The sequence below is a fragment of the Bemisia tabaci genome, chromosome 1 (assembly GCF_918797505.1).
Source record: "Bemisia tabaci chromosome 1, PGI_BMITA_v3".
Classification (NCBI taxonomy): Eukaryota; Metazoa; Arthropoda; class Insecta; order Hemiptera; family Aleyrodidae; genus Bemisia; species Bemisia tabaci.
The window spans coordinates 80928612-80947211 of record NC_092793.1 but is presented as its reverse complement, the minus strand read 5'-3'; the positions used below and the strand labels follow the sequence as shown (position 1 = coordinate 80947211).

At 35.2% G+C, this 18600-nt stretch overlaps 2 protein-coding genes across 2 annotated transcripts in view; one reads left to right on the top strand and one right to left on the bottom strand.

Annotated features, from left to right (window-relative positions):
* The first annotated feature begins 1944 nt into the window (after positions 1–1944).
* Mipp2 (Multiple inositol polyphosphate phosphatase 2) lies at positions 1945–11321 on the top strand. Its single transcript, XM_019061472.2, has 7 exons — positions 1945–2308; positions 3808–3939; positions 5272–5447; positions 6610–6735; positions 8141–8505; positions 9479–9667; positions 10768–11321. The coding sequence occupies exons 1-7, from the start codon at positions 2143–2145 to the stop codon at positions 10946–10948; spliced, it is 1335 nt and encodes a 444-aa protein (XP_018917017.1). The 5' UTR covers positions 1945–2142; the 3' UTR covers positions 10949–11321.
* Positions 11322–11435: 114 nt separating this feature from the next.
* Positions 11436–18600, bottom strand: part of LOC109044017 (roundabout homolog 2) — a 296474-nt gene continuing 289309 nt past the window's right edge. The window contains exons 13-16 of the mRNA XM_019061471.2: positions 18313–18562; positions 17007–17133; positions 15018–15157; positions 11436–14457 (exon numbers count right to left, since the gene is read on the bottom strand). Of these exons, the coding sequence (XP_018917016.2) occupies positions 14161–14457; positions 15018–15157; positions 17007–17133; positions 18313–18562 (814 nt within the window). The 3' untranslated portion in view covers positions 11436–14160. The remainder of the gene's footprint in view (positions 14458–15017; positions 15158–17006; positions 17134–18312; positions 18563–18600) is intronic.

Sequence of the window (18600 nt, the reverse complement as noted above, 5' to 3'; positions counted from 1 at the left end):
CAAGAGCGCTAAAAAGAAACACCATTCAGAGTTTCAAAGAATAACTGCTACGGAGGGTGGGGTTGAAAGGGGATGTGAATTTTATGAAATTCATTATTCTATTAAAGTTTATAGGAAAATAAACTTGTAAGTGACACGAACGGGTTTTTTTTTTTCAAAATAGTTAACTATTCGTTCACCCCGGTATGTTTTTTGCCTATGCAACGAAACTGAAGGCGAATCTTAAGTGGGCGATACCCACCAACAGAATCACATTTTGCTTAGTATTAGTTCAGTCAAAGCATGAAGTGGTGAGAAATGTACGTTTTCGAATAGCTTGCTATTCACGCTCTTTGGTAAATTCGATACTCGTCTTACTCTTCATTTTGTCTCTCCTCCTCTTTCTCATCTTCTTTCTTTTCGAGATTCTGGAAATTTAAAAAAAAATTGAAAAAGCTAAAATATAATAAATATTTCCAATTTTAAAACGAATCTTTTAAGGGGCAGGGGGCACGGGAAGGTTTCAGGGGGTGAACACTCTCCCCCCCCCCCCCTCTATGTCTCCCTTGGCTATTACAGTTCATTGACTGGCTTAGTCCATTACAATAGACATTGATTTTCAAAAAATTCGCAAGGGCACAACGTCCACTTTGACCAAGCAAAAAATTCATCATGGAGACATAATCTAACAATAGGGACCTTAAGATTGGAGAAGAGGCTACCAGGTGCTTGAGGGCACAAATATAAACAGAGGCATTTCAGCATTCAGCTAATCCATAAAAACGAAAAAATGACAATTTTGAAGTAATCCTAGTAAATTCCCAAATCGTAAGAATGAAAGCACTGCTCATGACAAATGTCGCTAAAGATGCATATCATTGAATAATAAAACTAATCATAAAAATTCCGTTGATTTAACTTGATTTTTAAGTAGCCAAAATGAATGTCCATTGCAATGGACAAAGTCAGTGAACAGGTTAAGAAAAACAATTTGCAAGCTTGTCAACGTAGTTTCCAACTACAGGAAAAATTTATTTCAAACCCTTGGCTCTTACTTACTAACGAAAAATTATGGTTTGAAATTCTGACCTGATGTTCTTAGAAGTGCCTGTTAAAAAGCGTTTAGCTCTAAAGCCTGTAAATCGATGCTTTCAACCCGACAAATTTGAGCCAATTTTTCAAACGTCCACCTCAGAACCCAATTTGCTTGACTACATTACTATTATATTTTCACTCTCATTTGGTAATTCCTTTAACATTGCTTCTATAGGTAGGTATGTCATGCATTTTCCCCTCAACTATGATGTAGGTACCTGCTATGCTCCTGACCAAATCAATTTTCTCTTGTTGAGGGATCCAGCGATGACATGCAGTATGCAGTTAGTATGGGGAAGCTCTAATGAATACTAATTTTTAACCATCCACTCACTAGATTCCAAACGGTGACTGAGACAATGTCATATTGAATAGGTAAGTTTTAAGATGCACAAAATTTTGTACGATGATGGATGGATTGGAGGTGACTATATAAGTAGGTATCAAACCTTGATGTACTATGAAAAATTTAAAAATATCATATTTTTGCTCACCTTTCATTCTTTGACAAGTTGAACAAGAGGATGTTAGTATCTCGAGCTAGCAAGGTGATAACACTCCGTGTCGTGTAACTTAAAAATCTTGGAGCATGAGGTAACACAAGAAGATAAAAGAATTTTTGAATTATTCCAATAACTTCTAGTAATATAAAAGGCACTTTAAAGAAGAATGATTCACACTTAATACTCCGCGAAAAACACTTTTATCAAGGAATCGGAAAAAAGTATAAAAAACGATCTGAATAAGAATCACACCGACTAACCTCTTCATTATCACATTTCACCGATTTGTTTACTTTGTTTGCGGAAATTCCTTTTATGTTGATACATCCGACAACAATGATTGTTTACATTTTGTATCAACAAGGTTGATGGCAGTTAACCTCCAAAATCATCCTTCCAGATTTGCAAAAATGACGCATCTTTGTCGGTTTTCTAAGTTTATTTTAGTAATGTAAAAGTACTAGTTGTTCAGCATGAAACTCCAGTTTAAGTGTTACCCGGTGTTCTTTTTAATTTTCTAGTCTAATTTCCATAATTGGCATATTTTGAGCCTCATAACTCCACCATGTTATCTCATGTTATCGTCATTTCACTTCTTTGTACACTCTCCTACCACACAACCTTGCAGTCAACAAATGTGAATGTTTACGATGATTATCGCAAGTTTTTATCGACAAAAACTCCGTACAGCTTCATCGGAAACTTCAATGATACTGAAGTGAAATTTTCAGGTTTGCTAGTCATCCGTGTTTGTTTCTCAGAACTGCAACGCTCACGCCCAATTCAAATGGTCGAACCTTTCATCGAACAACAGTAGACGAAAAGTTGAATGGAAATTTTAATGCCAATAAGTTTTATTTAAACATCATTGCTGTGTGGTATTGCCATTGAACCTGACATCGGCATCCGGGTAGTTTTGTCAACTTCAGGTTGCCGAAGACACAGCTTTCATTAGTGGCGTCAGGCAGGAGATTTCGTTCCAACCTCTAGGAAAGTTGGAAAAGACGTCAGATTCAAGTTTCTGTCCAACTTTTCATCCCATCCTCCTGTTCTTATATCAGTATCACATGATCTGACTTTTCATTTGACAAAAGCGTAAGATAAGTTGAATGAAATGGTTGATCGCCTAAACTGGACCTAAATTAACCGCAGCACCACCAAATTTATTTTCCCTTGCAAATTTTTAGCATTGCTCAGCAACTGTTTGATTTAATCATGATCAGCTTCAAAGAAGCATAACTCTGCGTTCGAATTTATCATCTCTTTTTTTCCCTGTCAAATCAATAATGGATTTACCAAGAATTGTTTCGTACATCCATGTCTGAAAAGCTAATGTTGGAATATCAAAAGTTTCTCTGACAGTCAATTAGCACACGACTCAGATCAGGTTTTTGAATGCCCATTCATGTACTCGGTTGAGTTTCTAATCCGGTATTATTTGACTGAAGGTCACTAGAATAGTGCTAGGTTCCTACTGTCCTGGAAGCAAGAGAGTGCAAGATTATTTTATTCACAAGTAAATGAATTTTGGAATAATAAAAAAATTTAATTTCAGGGTTTATACTGTGCCACAATGCAGTTATTCCAGAAATCAGCTAATATTAATACTTACCTGATCATCAGTAAAGCAATACTGCTGTGATAAGGTAAAATATTGTTGAAACATTCGAGAGTTTCCAAATTTTCTCCAATAAAATGTTTATTTTTGAGGGAAGTAATGAATATTTTCACTTGAAATTATCAGATGATTTATATCTGATTCTGAATAAAATTTTTATAAATTTGGAAGAACAATATTCAGATTTCCCCCCTAAAATTTGTATTTTATCCAAGGGAATTTGGCCTTGTCTGAAGGATCTTATTGTCCTTGCTTATCACGGCAGAATAAATGCCTGATCTCATCATCTGTGGACTGTAGAAATATCTGTGTGGATATGGGGAATATCTTGAAACTCATCAAAAAATGAATTGATAAAATAATAAGTGAAAAATAAACTGATAAATGATAAGACTTAAACATCATAAACGAAACCGAGAATTTGCAGATTTCTGAGAACCTAGCACAAAATCAAGGGCTGTAGGGGAAATCGGTTAGGAAGAAATGCTGAACTGCAAGAAACATCCAGCCCTTAGAGGCTCTCTATACTCCTGCAGATTACTTTTACTGCCGTAGATACATGTTCATGTTTACTAGTAGCTTAAATGTAGATGTTTTTTTTTTTCTCTTAAGGTTGTGAGGCAGAAAAAATATGGGCCATCTTCAGGCATGGGACACGGACGGCTGGAATCAGAATTGCTCTAAAGATGAAGGAGAAACTGACAATGATACAGAAATTGCTTCTTGACAATCATCATAAAAGTGGTAATTTTTTACAGTACATTATTTTACGTAGTTCAGATTCTCTCTACAATTCTTAGATTTACTTAATGTTAAGAAAACCTTTGAAGTAATTGAATTTTCAGGGTGGCAAATGTTAGGAAAAACCTGGGAAAGTCAGGGAATTTTTTCATTTGTAAAGGAGACCACACTGACCCTCTCAGAAGAAGTTTAGAAATTTCTTTTTTTCAAAGGGTCAGGGGAAGTCAGGAAATTATGCCAAAATTAATCCTGGATTTTTTTAGGAAAATCAGGAAAATTTGATGTTTTAGTTCATTATCCACCCTGATGTTGCATATCTCAAGAAAATTCCTACAGCAGGTATTTTCAAAGAACACGGCAAAATTCAAACCTTCAATCGTGTACTATTGAAGTTCAGTTTTAATCTAAAGTCATTCAAAACAAAGAGCTGTCGGAGAAGAGCAGCTGCTGTTTTTTTTCTTTAATAGGTCGCTGAGGAATTGGATTTTTTTACGCCCACCTCGAAAAATGTTCAGTTACCTTCTTTTGATGGTGTCTGCTGTCAGCTTTTCGAAACTTCCTGTATGTTCCACATCTAAGAAACTATCATCTGAGAGCGTAGTTTGTATTGAATAATCAAGTTCTTTCTATTAGCTCCAAGGCTTATATTTGGTCTATTTACAGTGATTTATTTTGGAGTATTTCGACCTCCAAATGAACCCGTGCGATAAAACTCGCCATTTTTCGAGTTTCCTACTTCACAAACGATACCACGGTACAGGTGAGCATTTTGTTAGAGGAGTCATTCCATCCAACCCCTGTTCACAAGGATACTACGCAATATTCAACATAGCCGATGCCAATCCGCCAAAACACATGTGACAGGACAATGATTCTAACCACCTGATAACAATTGGCAAGTTTATATTCACATTTTTCTCGCATTGATAGATATCTGCCTTGATTGACCTCGTGCTCTCCTCAACATGCGCGCGGAAGCGTCAGCCATGTTGAGCAGGGATTGAATGGAACGACTCCTCTAACAAAATGTTCACCTGTACTGTAGTATCCTTTTTGAAGTGGGAATCTTAAAAAGCCGCAAATTTCTCATGCAGATAGTGAAGTTAGGAGTGCATTTCAGAGTGTGCCAATGCGCTCATCGTGATTTTTAAGACATTATCTGTAAGGAACAACTCCTATTTTTGCTCTGTAAAGGTTTGCAACAGGCCCATTGTACTCTCTAAAAATAGTAAACTCTCCGAGAACTTGCAGTATACTTTATAAAAGATTTTGACATTTTCATGTAGCTGTAATACTTGAATAATTAATTATTCTGATTATGTTTCATTGTTAAAGACTACCTGAAGGAGCCTGTTCTGAGTGAATTGAGGAAGTGGAAAGTTTCATTCAATGAAAGTGAAAATAAACTTTTGACACATGAAGGAGAAGAAGAATTGCTGTTGCTCGGAGAAAGATATCTGAACCGGTTTCCAAAACTCTTGAATGAGCATTATAACAATGCTACCTACAAGGTACACAACTTTTGATAAGTAAAAAGCTGTATTACTAGACTTTCACTTGCCAGTTGAATTTTTCCAACCATGATGCTTGTCTCTGAATCAAAGAACGTAAAAGAAAATGAGTTTGGAGGGTAGATGGTCAAGGTTTCTTAATTATAACTCTGATTTGTATTTTCGAAGTGGTCACAGACTGTATTTCCATCTAAAACAAAATGAAGGGAATATGTCTTAATGTGAAAAATGAGAGACAGTTTGCCAAAAATAAAGCTGTTTGTATGAAAAAAAAAAAGAAGGAAAAAAAACTCATGGTTGGAATTAAACCAGAACGTTGCAGTTTGCGTTCTACATTTTATCATCAACCATATTTCTCTCAGATTTTTTTTTTTCTTGTTTAAAAGCTCCCAGAACCTACAGTCAATATTTTTAGAAAAACAAAAGAATTCTGCAGATCTTAACTTTATGTCACTTTACTTTTCCCAATAATAAGGGATTGAATGCCCTAGCAAATTTTGCCTCAGCAATTCTTTGCTCTATTAATTTTCCTAAGTCGAAACATTCGCAATATGTTGACTGCACTGTTGACTGTTCCTTCCCATTATACCTCCCTCCGAGAGGCTGAAAAAATTGAACAGTTTTTTATAGAATCTGAATGAGAGAAATGAAAAGTACAAACTTGTGAAGAAAAAATGTCCTCTCAGCTTTTTGGTATAATCTTTTTTAATTTTACATCATTATATGAGGACCTTTTTGATCAAACAGCTTATGTCCTTGTCAACATTGTTAAGATTGTGCATACATTCAACTGTTTGGTTGGTAAAGAGCTGTAAGCTTTATTCTGAAATTTGCCTCAAGTTTTCACTCTCTTTCTGAATATTTTAGCCGAGAAATTTATAATGTGGGTGATTTCGAATACCTGTAAAAAAAGTAAAAGTTGCACAATCTTAGGGACATTGACATGGGTATAAGCTGTTTGGTCCGCAAGGTCCTCGTACACTGAATCAAATCGAAAAAGGGTACTCTTGCAGGTCCAAATTATGCTGTAATTTTAATCAACTTCGATAGGTGTAATTTTTTTTCTTTTGATAAATGGTAAATTGATTCAGCCTCATCAACGTCACCTTTACTTTTCTCGGTCTCTGTATTTTATAATAATTTGTGTTTTTTCGATTATCAGTTTAGATTTACCGGGACACAAAGAACTGAAGAGAGCGCAAAAAATTTTGCCGTTGGTCTTTTTGGGCGAAAAGAAAGTCTGTACGTTTGGTATCCTGAGCCTCTTCATAGGGATCCAATCCTAAGAGTAAGTACGAACTTTCAAAAGATGTCCTTGCCTAAGGATTATACAACAATTTAGCTGATGATAATTTTTGAATTACCTATGATAGACTCAATATAATTAAGAAATAAAAGAAGAAATTCCTGCATTATTTCACGAGCAAGTAGACTCATTTTTTTGTAAATAAATTTGTATAATAAACCTTTACAATAGGGCATTTGTAGTAGTTACAATTGAATTGGCTCACGCGAAAACCGCTAATGTCCATTTTCTCTTATTTAGAGTAAACTGCAAAAAACTGTAGAAGCCTTTTAAATGCGGTATTAAAAAATGTTCAGAAGTTGACTATTACAAGAGTGGACTGTAGAAAAGGATCCCTAACAGTTTCCAGCTCCTCTTCTGTCTGGGATGGAGTAATTAAAGAGAAAGGACTCTGGACATTAGCGGTTTTTCGCATGATACGTAAAAATCGCCGAGTTTTGGAGCCGTTTGATATTTCCAAAATCCATTCTAAAGATGTTAAAGCGGTGGATTATCATTTACATAAAGTTAAAAAAATAACATTCCGGACAATTGCGGTGCTTAAAATAAGTTTCATCACAAAACTCCCAGCAATAAACTGGACATTAGCGGTTTTCGCATGATTTGCGCGTGGACGGTTCTAAAACATCGGAAACGCATATTTTTCAATATGCCTCTCGGGAAAAATAAGGATATTCCTGTGTATTTTGAGGCGCTGAATCCGAATATGACCTCCGTTTTTTTCCATCACCCTCCAGTTTAACAGTCGGAAAAACACCAAAAATGGTCATTTCCGGAAAATTGGAGGGTGATGGAAAAGAACGGAGGTCATATTCGGATTCAACGCTTTAAAATGCATAAAGATCACCTAATGTCGTCCAGAAGACATTTTTTTATTTTGGTTTTTTTGTACAGTATAATGAGGCATATAACGAAAGATGGACATTAGCGTTTTTCGCATGATTCGGACCACGGCCCCCCCTGAAAAGGGCTTCAAACCTAAGGAACAAACATTTTCACTACATTAATGAGTGTCTGACCTCCGAGAGTATTTTAACCCAAAAATCTCAAAATTGAAAAAAATGGACTTCAGCGGTTTTCGCACGAGCTGATTCAATTAATTATTGGGTGCAGGGGTTTGTCTAAGGGGGTCACAAGAATTTGTTGTACAGTAGTCATTGAATTTTGTGTAATTGAAGAATTCTTTGATGATTTTTATCTGCTCAAGTTCACAGTGTAATTGGAAGCCAGTTGAGAAGCATTCACGAAAGGAAAAATCATTCATCGTTCTTTAATCTCTGTAAAAAGTATGGTAAACACCCAGGTACAACTTTTAAGCCTTGTCCGCATTCAACCTTCTTTGTTTACGAGAAATATTTTTAAAAAAACTTGTGTTTGATTTTTCCAGTTCTATAAGCTCTGCGACAAATGGAAGGTCGAGGTCAAGAAGAATCCTGCAACTATGAGAGAAGTTGAGCTCTTTAGAGAAGCAGATGCCCTAAAAGGAGGGGTAAAACAATTTTCAGAAGAATTGAAACTTGATCAACCGCTAACAGTTGCTGATTGTTACGAGATTTACGTTGCCTGTGCATTTGAAACAGCGTGGGCTCCCACGGAAGAACCCTCTCCTTGGTGCAAAATCCTGCCGCTGAATTTGTTCAAAGCATATGAGTATATGGAGGACATGGAGTATTACTATAAAGACGGCTATGGATACCAAGTCAATCATGACCAAGCATGTGTAGCATTAAAAGACATGGTTGAGCACCTGTTGTAAGTTGAATTTTTGTTACTGTTATCAGTATATTTTCCTTTTGCAGTGATTTACACTTTACCTCTTTGTATGGGAGTGTCACTCATTTTAATCATTGCAATGATTTTCATCAAAGATTTTCTGTAAAGTATGTATACAGTAAGACACTGATTTACAGTAAGACCTCGAATTATCGGATCGCAATTTAATGGATTCCGCGATTTAACAGATCAATCCTCTGGTCCCCTCAGCGGGACCCAGTAGGGTGATTTAACTGATTAGCCTCTGGTCCCGTGAAATCTGATAAATCGAGGTCTTACTGTATTGGATTTCACGGGTCGGACAAATCAAACTATTAAATTGAAATCAGATTTATCAAGGTCTTACTGTAGTTGAAAATGAATGAACATTGTGTCACCATAGTTCACTGTAGCTCTTTGTCAAATAAATTGTCAGAGTCCGTTGGGAGACATCACTCCTGAATCCATAAATGCTCATTTTAAATGAATGAAGAATGTTACCTTAGGGAACATTAGCTTTCTGCTTATTTAACGCCTTGAATCCCCAAATAATGTGCAGCTCGGTTGTAAAAAACAAGGAGAAGATAACCAGGTCCAATTTTAGGTTGTGAGGTTGAGATACATCTCTGCTTTTACCATTGAGTATTAATTTTGCATAGCTGAGTTCTCAATATATAGCTACCTATACTCCGTTAACTATTATTAGTTTATTTTTTTGTGTGCTTTATGGCTATTATTTTCCTGAGTGGGATTATAAACAACTTTTTTTCCTTTCATAGTCTGGGTCTCTTAATGCTATTTCTATGAAAAATGAAGATGCCTTATTTTCTAATCCAAATTTTTTAAACCGAAATTTTTTCACAATGGTTTTGGAGAGAACTCATGGTGTGAAATACTAAGAGTATATTTAATGGAACTTGTCACTGATGCATTGTTTAATCATCAAATTACATTTTCATTGTTTTTTTACTAGGAATCCTGATGACCCAACCGCTGTTTTTTACTTTACTCACTCTGGTACTCTGCTCAAACTAGTTTCCCACCTTGGGTTGTACAAAGACAAGGAACCTCTTCGCCACAACACTTCCAACTGGAACAAGAGGAAATGGAGGACCTCTCATATTGATGCATTTGGCACCAATCTGGCTTTCATTAGATATAGGTAAGTCAAGTTTCTGATAAATCACATGCCTACTTTAGTTAGCTCTATTTATTTTTTCAGTTCAATCCGGGGCTCCCACAAGACAAAGAAAATACAGTAGATAGCCTAAGAGTGAGATGATTATAATCATCAAAAAATGGGTACCAAGGCCAAAATTTGAAGAAATATCAAGGCAATTGAGAGCACCAGATATCAGGGTCAAAACACTAGTACGTTCTAGTTTTCAGAAGATTTTTTCTTTGAGCAGTATTTCCTGTATTCCTTACAATTTCTCACATGAACAAGAAAAAAACAATACCATTACTATATAAAATTTGTCATGTGTTTAGTATAATTTGCAAGTTGCACTGAGCCAACAAGCTCTCATTTATGCAGAAGGCTAAGCGTGGATTTTCCTGAATTTCTGAAACTAAGGAAAATACTGAATATATTAAGCTGAATCAATAGATCATTCATCACATTTTGTATGACAACAAAGCTTATTATTTCTCAAGCAGGAGTGTCAGCAGGGTTACTGTAACCTGGAAAACTTAAAAAGTCAGGGAATGTTGCGAGTCGCACGTTGGCTCAGGAACTTCAGTTGTCGCCATTAGAGAGAACGCAAACAACTCAAACGTCTAAATTTTAGCATAATTATAACAGTGTTGCCACAGTCATGGAATACCAGGAAAACAAGGAAATGTCAGGGTTAATGACGAAAGTGTCAGGGAAAAATTGTTGCCCCCTCTATTTGCTTTCTGATGTCTACGACAGCAAATTTTGCGGAGAAACTGTTTCAAATTATGATTTTTTAACCATCTAACACATCTTCAATTGTCTAGGAATTTTACTCAAATGTCTCATGGAACTGTCAGGGAATTTAATTTTCTAAATTTTGTAGCAACCCTGTTAAAAGATGGAAAATCTGAGTAAAAGTTTCTTTGAAGGTCTGGGAAAGTCAGAGAATTGGAAAATGAAGAGATGATGGAAACTCTAGTGAGACTGATGTAAAATTTGGTTGCATTGGAGAAGAGAATAGCATCATCAAATTTGATTGATAAATGACTCTTATCAAGATCTTGCATGCTCCTCTTGTGATGCTTGCGAATCATTGGTTTCAGTTGCGGCGACGATGGAGAAAAAATTTTGACAATGCATCAAGAAAGACCTGTCATTTTACCAGGCTGTCCAACCTCATCTCCACTTTGTCCGCTTGATGTATTTCTAGACAACTACGCTGACAGTCTCAGTTGTGATTTTGACACAATCTGCTCCCTTGCGGATCCCAAAACAGAGCTATGATTTTTTTTTTTAACCTAATTTTATTAGTCATTCGATGTCTTATCAAAGATTTTTTTACCTTTTATGAAACTTTGACTGAGTGCATTTTACTCCTATTTTTATATGACATTTTTACATATTTTTAACATGTTTAAAATTACTAAAAACTTGACCTGAAATGTATGTTAGTTAGATCTTTTACAATCAGCATAAGTTTGTTTTTCCTGTTTTATTATTGTTATGTTTTTAGTACTTAAAGTGCTTTTTATGAGTGCAAAAGTAGAAGGGAAAACAAAGGTTAGTTGTTTTTCCTTTTGGGAATTAAAAATAAAAAAAACTGTAAGAATCAACTATTAATGATGCTTACAAAAATACACTAAAGTTGAAACTTTTTTATTTTCATTCCATGATTTCTTCTCATCTCCATGGTTTAGTTTGTTATTTATGTTCAAACTTTTGATGGTTTAACTTGTCATCGAAAGTTTAGCGAAAAAAGTAACTAAGGTCGTAAATTTTCAGTTTCATTTATTAAATTTCATTTAAAAAATTCATGTATTTACAATAGAAAATAAATAAACAAAAATAAATTAAACAATACAAAATAGGAATAAACATACCTATAACTACTTACACTTATGAGATTGAGGTAAGTGCGTTCATTTTCGATCATTTGATATGAAACCTAGAAAAATATGTCAAAATAATGGTCAATGGATCATTTTATGACTTTTAACAAGGATTTTGGAGGGATACAAATGCTTTTTCAAAAAAATTAGCTTATCTGCAGGAAAAATTGAATAAATACTATGGTCTTACAGAAATTAGAAACAAAAAATTCAAACATTGAAAGCCTCAGGAATGGAGGTAGTACTATTGTGGCAGAGAAACAGAAATGGCAGTGCTGCACACATGAAAGTTCATTGTAGATAAATGGCTGTATCGTTCCTTATCCTTTGCCTTTATTCATGGATTTATAAAAAACAGTAATGATCGATAGCGAAAATCACAATATCAAGTAAATTGTGGATATCATCTCGTACAATGAATATCAATAATAAAAGAGCAAAACAATACATTTTCACTAAGAATGGAGGTAAGCTGCGATGATTTGAATCTTAGAAGGACAGAGAATCAATCCTATAAATTGATTTATAAAATAACATTAAACCAAAAATCAGGGATAGGACTCATGAACAACCTAGATATGGTGGTAATGAATTTACAAAATAACATTGGACAAAAAATCTGGGATAATAATAATGAACAAATTAGATATGGTGGTACATAGTCAACTTGATGGATTTGAAACCAGAGAAATGGTTAGAAAAAAATATAGAGACAAAATTGGCTCCTCGAATAACCATTCGAGTGAGGGTCTTGAAGGAAGACTAAGAAATGTGTAATAAATCTTGTGTTGGAAATTTTAAGAGCCTTTTTGCAAAGATAACAACAAAAAAAAGTAATTTCTCTTCAGATAATAACAAAAAAAAAAAAAAATTCTGCTATGACACCAAAGAGATACTTCAAATGAGTACATTTTTTTTATCATGAGGAAAAAGTAAGTAATAATGAATAATGGTCATGAAAATATTTGAAAACAATAAATTTCATTTCAGGTATAGTATAAAGAAAAGATTATTAGAGCATGTAGGTAAATTAATCAAAATACGATTGAACATAGGAGTAAGAAAAATTTCACAGTAGAAAATAAAATTAGAACCTCTTTTAACTGAACAGATCTTTTTCTGGAAAGGTCAAAATTAAGAAATGAAAAAAAACAGATTGCTTACAGAGTTCATGATTATGTTGAAGCTTCAATTTACATTTTTACAAATATACATTTGTACACTGGTAAATATTTTACAAATTGATTTCCTATTATAAGTCTAACAAATTGTGGCACATAAAGGTTCATTTAATATTTAATCAATAAATTTTCAGGGCAGGTTGGCCAAGGGAATCGGAAAACTCTTCTCAAAATACATATACGTATACATTCTCCATCACATAACAAGAGAGAGGAAAAAAAGTAAAAAGGAGAGAAAATTTGCTGTGTCCTCATCGCATACTATGATTGTTGCACAACTTCAATTGAAAGCATAGGATTACATTCCTTAGTCTGTTGAAGCATTTGGATCGACAAGTATGGAATTATCAATTTTTCTTTTGATTCGAGGGGTGGAGGATTCAATTCGCTCCCGATGGTGTACTCTTTTTTACAAAATTTCGAAATTAGTCAAACATTGCAGCATAAAGCTTAACACAAATTACATACATTTCGTACATTTACACAATACATTTCGTTGAACTAAAGTGATCCCCTTTTTCTCTCTCCCTCCCCCTCTCCCCGAAAAAAAAAAATTCAGGAGCTTGCAAACTAATGCAGTTTTTTTTTTTTTTCCAGAAGGACCGATTCATAATCTGCTCTTCCAGTTTTGAAGAAAATTAGGTGTATGTATGTTTTTCAGGAACATGTGTGAAGAAACTTTAGATAGAGTAAAAAAAAAAGCAAAATTATATTAAGCGATAATATTTATGATAAAATCCTTTTTTCCAGATAAAGAAAACAAGAAAGAGGGATGGAGGTTCTTTTGTTAAAAATACCTTTCCTGAATACTATGGGCAAAAAGGTATCATCCGATCACAACATTTAATATTATGTGCGGAAAGGTTTGCCTTCATATGTATATAACAGGTTATTAGCGAAAATTTAGATAATTTTTAGTCTTAAATGCCATTAAACCTCATAGGTAGGTATGCACCTTCTCAAAACAGAACTCAACACACTGGTGGTGTGTCTTAATACTAAAATAGATTGTACAAATGCCAATTCTAAATTACAAATTAAATAATAAGTTTGGCAGTGGTTTTGATAAGTTTTGGTATCATCACTCAATGAATAGTGTTATAAATTATAATACCTACCTATGTTGAAGTTCATAAATAAATGAGCTTATTCTTTCCCTTGACCAGGACTTGATGTTTTCAATTTTTATAACACAATTAAATTGGAAAAAAGAAGATACAATTAATCAGTACAAAATTTCAAATAGAAAATAGGAATCATTAAATGACTCGGTCTGACAAAACAACAATGAGTATTGGTACCGAAAGACTTTGGAGACCAGAAAATTTATTTCCTCCAAATATGTCCCTCAGAATTGAAAGATCATTAGATAAATTTGGGCCTGAACTAACTATCTACCCGGGGAACAAATATAAGGTAACTAAGATCACGAAGAGCTGTTCCTGTGCCTATCACCAGGTTCACTCCTCGATGAATTGTAAATAGGTTGATACTGATTGTTGGGGTAACTAGGCATTATTCTGGAACTATTCGACGTAGATCTCCAGTGTGTATTTTTCGGCCGCAAGTAATTCGCTGGTTCAGAAATGACATCTGGAGGTGGATCTACATCAGGCACATTCGGATGTGAATAGTGATTTGTGGAGTCAGGTTTACTGACTGAGATCTGCTGATAATGATCTACTGAATTTGATGACTTGGCATGGTGATAATATTTGCTGAGCTGTAAAACAAAAATTAAAAACCAGCTTAAATTTACAGATTTGAATAGCTATCTGTGCTTTTTTAAAAAAAGTTAAATCGAAAAGTCAGTGTCAATTTTCTGTCGCTAGCAGTACATTTTATCATAGCTGAATTGATAAGCTGATCTAATAACCTAACACTGAAATGAGCCATCAAGTAACACACTCTCCTCATTTCCAGTGTCAGGGAAAAGTAGTCCACATCATTGCGGAGTTTGAGGAAAAAAAACAAACAGTCAATGAAACCCAAATTTTTTTTTCATGCTAAAAGATTGTTTCAAAACTTACTCCAACCAGCAACTGAAAACTAACGTCCTGAATAAGTTAATTTGGGGATTATATGAGAACATTTTTGCAATACTTTTTGCTTGGCAGGTATGATCTCTGCTTTGATAAGTTCTTTTTTCCCCATTTAATAACAGCACAGTAGTTGACCGTTTGTAAAAATATGTATTTGTTCCCTGCCTTTTTTCTCTCCTTTGGAACGAATTTATAGATAAGACATCATCTAACTCAAGTTTACGTTACAAACAACCCTTACCTGAGATTTATAGAAGTTTAAAGATGGAGGAGGATTTGACGGTGGTGGTGGGGTAGAACGAGGCGGGCGCGGCCCCAATTTTGTGACAACGCGGTGTCCTTGAGCATTAACTATGACAGGTACACCAATAACGCTTCCACCTGAAATCAGAACCAGTAGATTGAAGTTAATTTAATCGCAATAAAGCACATGTACAAATCAATCTTTTAATGCGAGAAACAACAATTGAGCTACATATTGCAAATCGGAACTACAATTTCTGGCTTAGTTTGGAAATATGTATATAGGTACCATTAGAGCTCCCTATATGTGAGTGTTTTCACAAATGAGCCAGAAATTAAAGTTCCTAATTGCAAAATGAAGTCCAATGACCGAGGCTCGATTTGGGGTTGATTGGGTTCCTCCCGGAAGAAGGCGGCGTGGACGTCCAGTAAAAGGTTGGCGAGAGGGAGTGGAGGGGGAGATCAGACGGTGTAATCTGCCCGATGATTTGTGGGAGGATCGATTCCGATGGCGATTTGGAGTCGCAGAGCGCTCTAGTGCGCTAAGGTAGCGGCTTGATATGTATGTATGTAAGTCCAATGACACTCAAAGGATTTTGCAGTGAGCACTGTCAAGAGAAAGGTTCAATAAATTTCTGAATTAATTTCAGCATTCTTCACCAGCAGATAAATAAAACAAAGTAGGTGAGCATTTAAAAGTAAAAAAGCCAAGTAATAAGTAATGCTCATTCTTAAATTTGTTCCAAATGTAAGTAATTTTTTGGCTGGCCACAGATCATGACTACTATTTTTCCTGCAACTTCTTGCAATGCTGAAATTGTTATTTTGTGAGAATCTAAGCCTCCTGACAGCACATACCTCTTGGTTTTTAATACGCGACACATTACAGCTCAAAATCTTAGAGGCCGAACATTTTTACTCCATGAATTCAAGGGTCCATGAAATGAAGGTCTTAAGAAAAATAGCGGGCTTTACACTTTGGGATCATCAGACCAACGAGTCCATCAGAGATGCTTGTAATGTGCAAGATGTAGCCAAGTGGACTAGGATGAGGAGAAAGATGTGGTCGGAGCACGTTGACAGAATGGATGAAGAGAGACTGGCAAAAGTTTGTATGACTGGACAACCCATAGGGAAAAGACTGCCTGGACGACCGCCTAAGAGATGGGCACAAAGCTGGCTCTCTTCTCCTGAAGATGATTGAATGTTCCTGTTGCTATTAGTTTTATTGACTTGACGAATCTTTACAGATAATTATTAATTTTTTAATATTTTGTACTTGGCACTCGAAGGCTTGACAAACAGGGCCATGCCCTAGTCGTTAGTAGAAAAAGAAGAAGAAGAATTCAAGGGGGAAAAGACTTTACTTACTTAGAGATGTCAATTCAGAGATCGTCGCAAGGTTTTGCAAAAAAAGATTTAAGTTCGATTTTTAAAAAAATTGATGTACCTATAAATGATTTCAACTAACACCAGTCTTAAGTATATTCTAAGAAAAATTCACGACTAAACTCCAATTTTCACTTCTTAAACATTAAAATGTGAATTCGAACTCTCTTCCCATCTTAAAGCTCCATGTATTTTTGAAACTTGAAACACATATTTTTTGAAATATCAAAAACTGCGCTTATCCCACTTGTCCTCCAAGCCCCTTGAATGAAATATTCAAAAATTGTAAGTCCTTGAAGTCACTAAAGTGCATTAGACATACCTGACTGCAATGAGTCAGATTGGAAAAACAATGTTAGGGAAAGGCAACACTGATAGATTCTTGGGAGGTCTATATAATAAAGTTTGGGAAACAAACCAATTTTTGTACAGTAGTTGAGATGCAGCCTTTTTACACTTACAATTAGCTTTAGAAGTTCCACCGTTGCTGAGAAATATTTTAATTGTTTTACCTTAAACAATCACTGGAAAAACAATGAAAACAAAACAAAAAAAAAATAATTAAAAGTAAATACAATGAAATTGATAAAAATCTCACCTGTTTTGCAGTACTCTCCATTCCCACTAAAGTAATAAGTGTCCGAGTAAACATTGCGAGCATAATTGGAAGGTGCATAAGGAGGATCATCTGTCTGATATGTTTGCGGATCAACTTGCATCCAGCCCTACAGAAAAAAAATTGAAAAATATTGAAGATCGAAGTGGTGAGGTACCAAATGAATGGTTTTAAATCGAACCGATAGTCTGTCTAACAATTGTCCTTTTCTTTACACACCAGCCAGATCTGATAATTACTCATCTAGCTTTACACTCACGAAGGATCTTCGTCACTAACAATAATATTAGCTGTATTCCAGAAATCATGGAACTTGTGCGACATAAGTATGCCAACTGTAAAAATTTTCAACATTTCAAAAATTCCAGCTAATGATTTCCTCTCACTTTTCACAGTCACTTACAACAACCAGCAACAAGATTCTTTTACATTTTTAGGGACATTGCCCTACCTATCACCAATTTTCATTGGGAGGCGAACTTAAATTTTTTGATGGAGTTAATTGATCATTTTAAAGGAGGGGTATCGATAAAGGCCGTTTTTGGACCCACTCTAAATTTCCTTAACTCTACGAATTTTTGCTCATTGACGGTCTATATTTTAGAGAGCCCATCATGATTTGGTCTCTGATGCTATGGCCTCTGATGCCGGCTGAAACATGGGTCTGAAGGCCAATTTCAGCAAAAAATGTGAGTTTACTATCGAATGCTAGGAAATCCGCATTTGTCGCGAAAATCGGCCTTAAGACCTGTGCTTAAGCCAGTATTAGATCCAAAATGAGACCAGAAATGACCAGATCATGATGCATTCTTATGATATAGACCTCCAATGAGCAAAAAATCATGGAGTTCAGTTTCCAGATCCAAATATAACGTTGATGTTTGGGTTCGCACAAGAATTTAATAATTTGAATTTTTAACAAAACTCACTTGCACGTTGAACAACGTGCACATCACTTGCACGTTGTTAACAACGTGCAAGTGAGTTTTCCAGATCCAACCAAAAGTGTACTTCTTCATAGAAACCGTTCAAAAATAAACCAAGTGTTTCAAGTCCTACTTTGCACCTTGCAAGAAAATGCACAGAGTCCTTAACAAATAAATTTATTCATTTTTAAGACAGAGGATTTGTTATCATGCTTCTTGTAAGTGCTAAACTGAAGATACTTACTAATATTTCTGTTTAACTTTAAAAGTGCATAAGTAAACTTATCTAGCAGAAACTCGACATTTTGGATTATTTTAATCTTAAAGAAAACCATATGTCTACGTAAAAACCTGTTTTATACCTGAACTGTTCTAGTGCCATGCATTCTGGCATTAGGAGGCACTAAAGTTGTGGTGGCGTAAGGAGCCAGGGAGTTATCATTATCACAGCTAATTTCATAACCATTTCCATACACCTTGTGACCCTGGAATGTGCTCAGGGCTCCATTTTGCTGGACCTCAGCATAATCTGGCATTGCGGAGATGCTACCATTCTGCAGAAGTCTTGTGGAAGACTCTTTGTCACTATTCTCAGAAGAAAGCCTCCAAGAACTGTGAAAAAAAAAACAGAGGGCTTGGTAAGAATTCAA

Excerpts from the sequence above, each read along its gene's own strand:
- Mipp2 (XM_019061472.2), top strand. The coding sequence starts at position 2,143 with ATGTTATCTCATGTTATCGTCATTTCACTTCTTTGTACACTCTCCTAC. Across the intron at positions 2,309-3,807 it reads TACTGAAGTGAAATTTTCAG|GTTGTGAGGCAGAAAAAATA; the intron begins GTTTGCTAGTCA and ends TTTTCTCTTAAG. Across the intron at positions 6,736-8,140 it reads ATAGGGATCCAATCCTAAGA|TTCTATAAGCTCTGCGACAA; the intron begins GTAAGTACGAAC and ends TGATTTTTCCAG.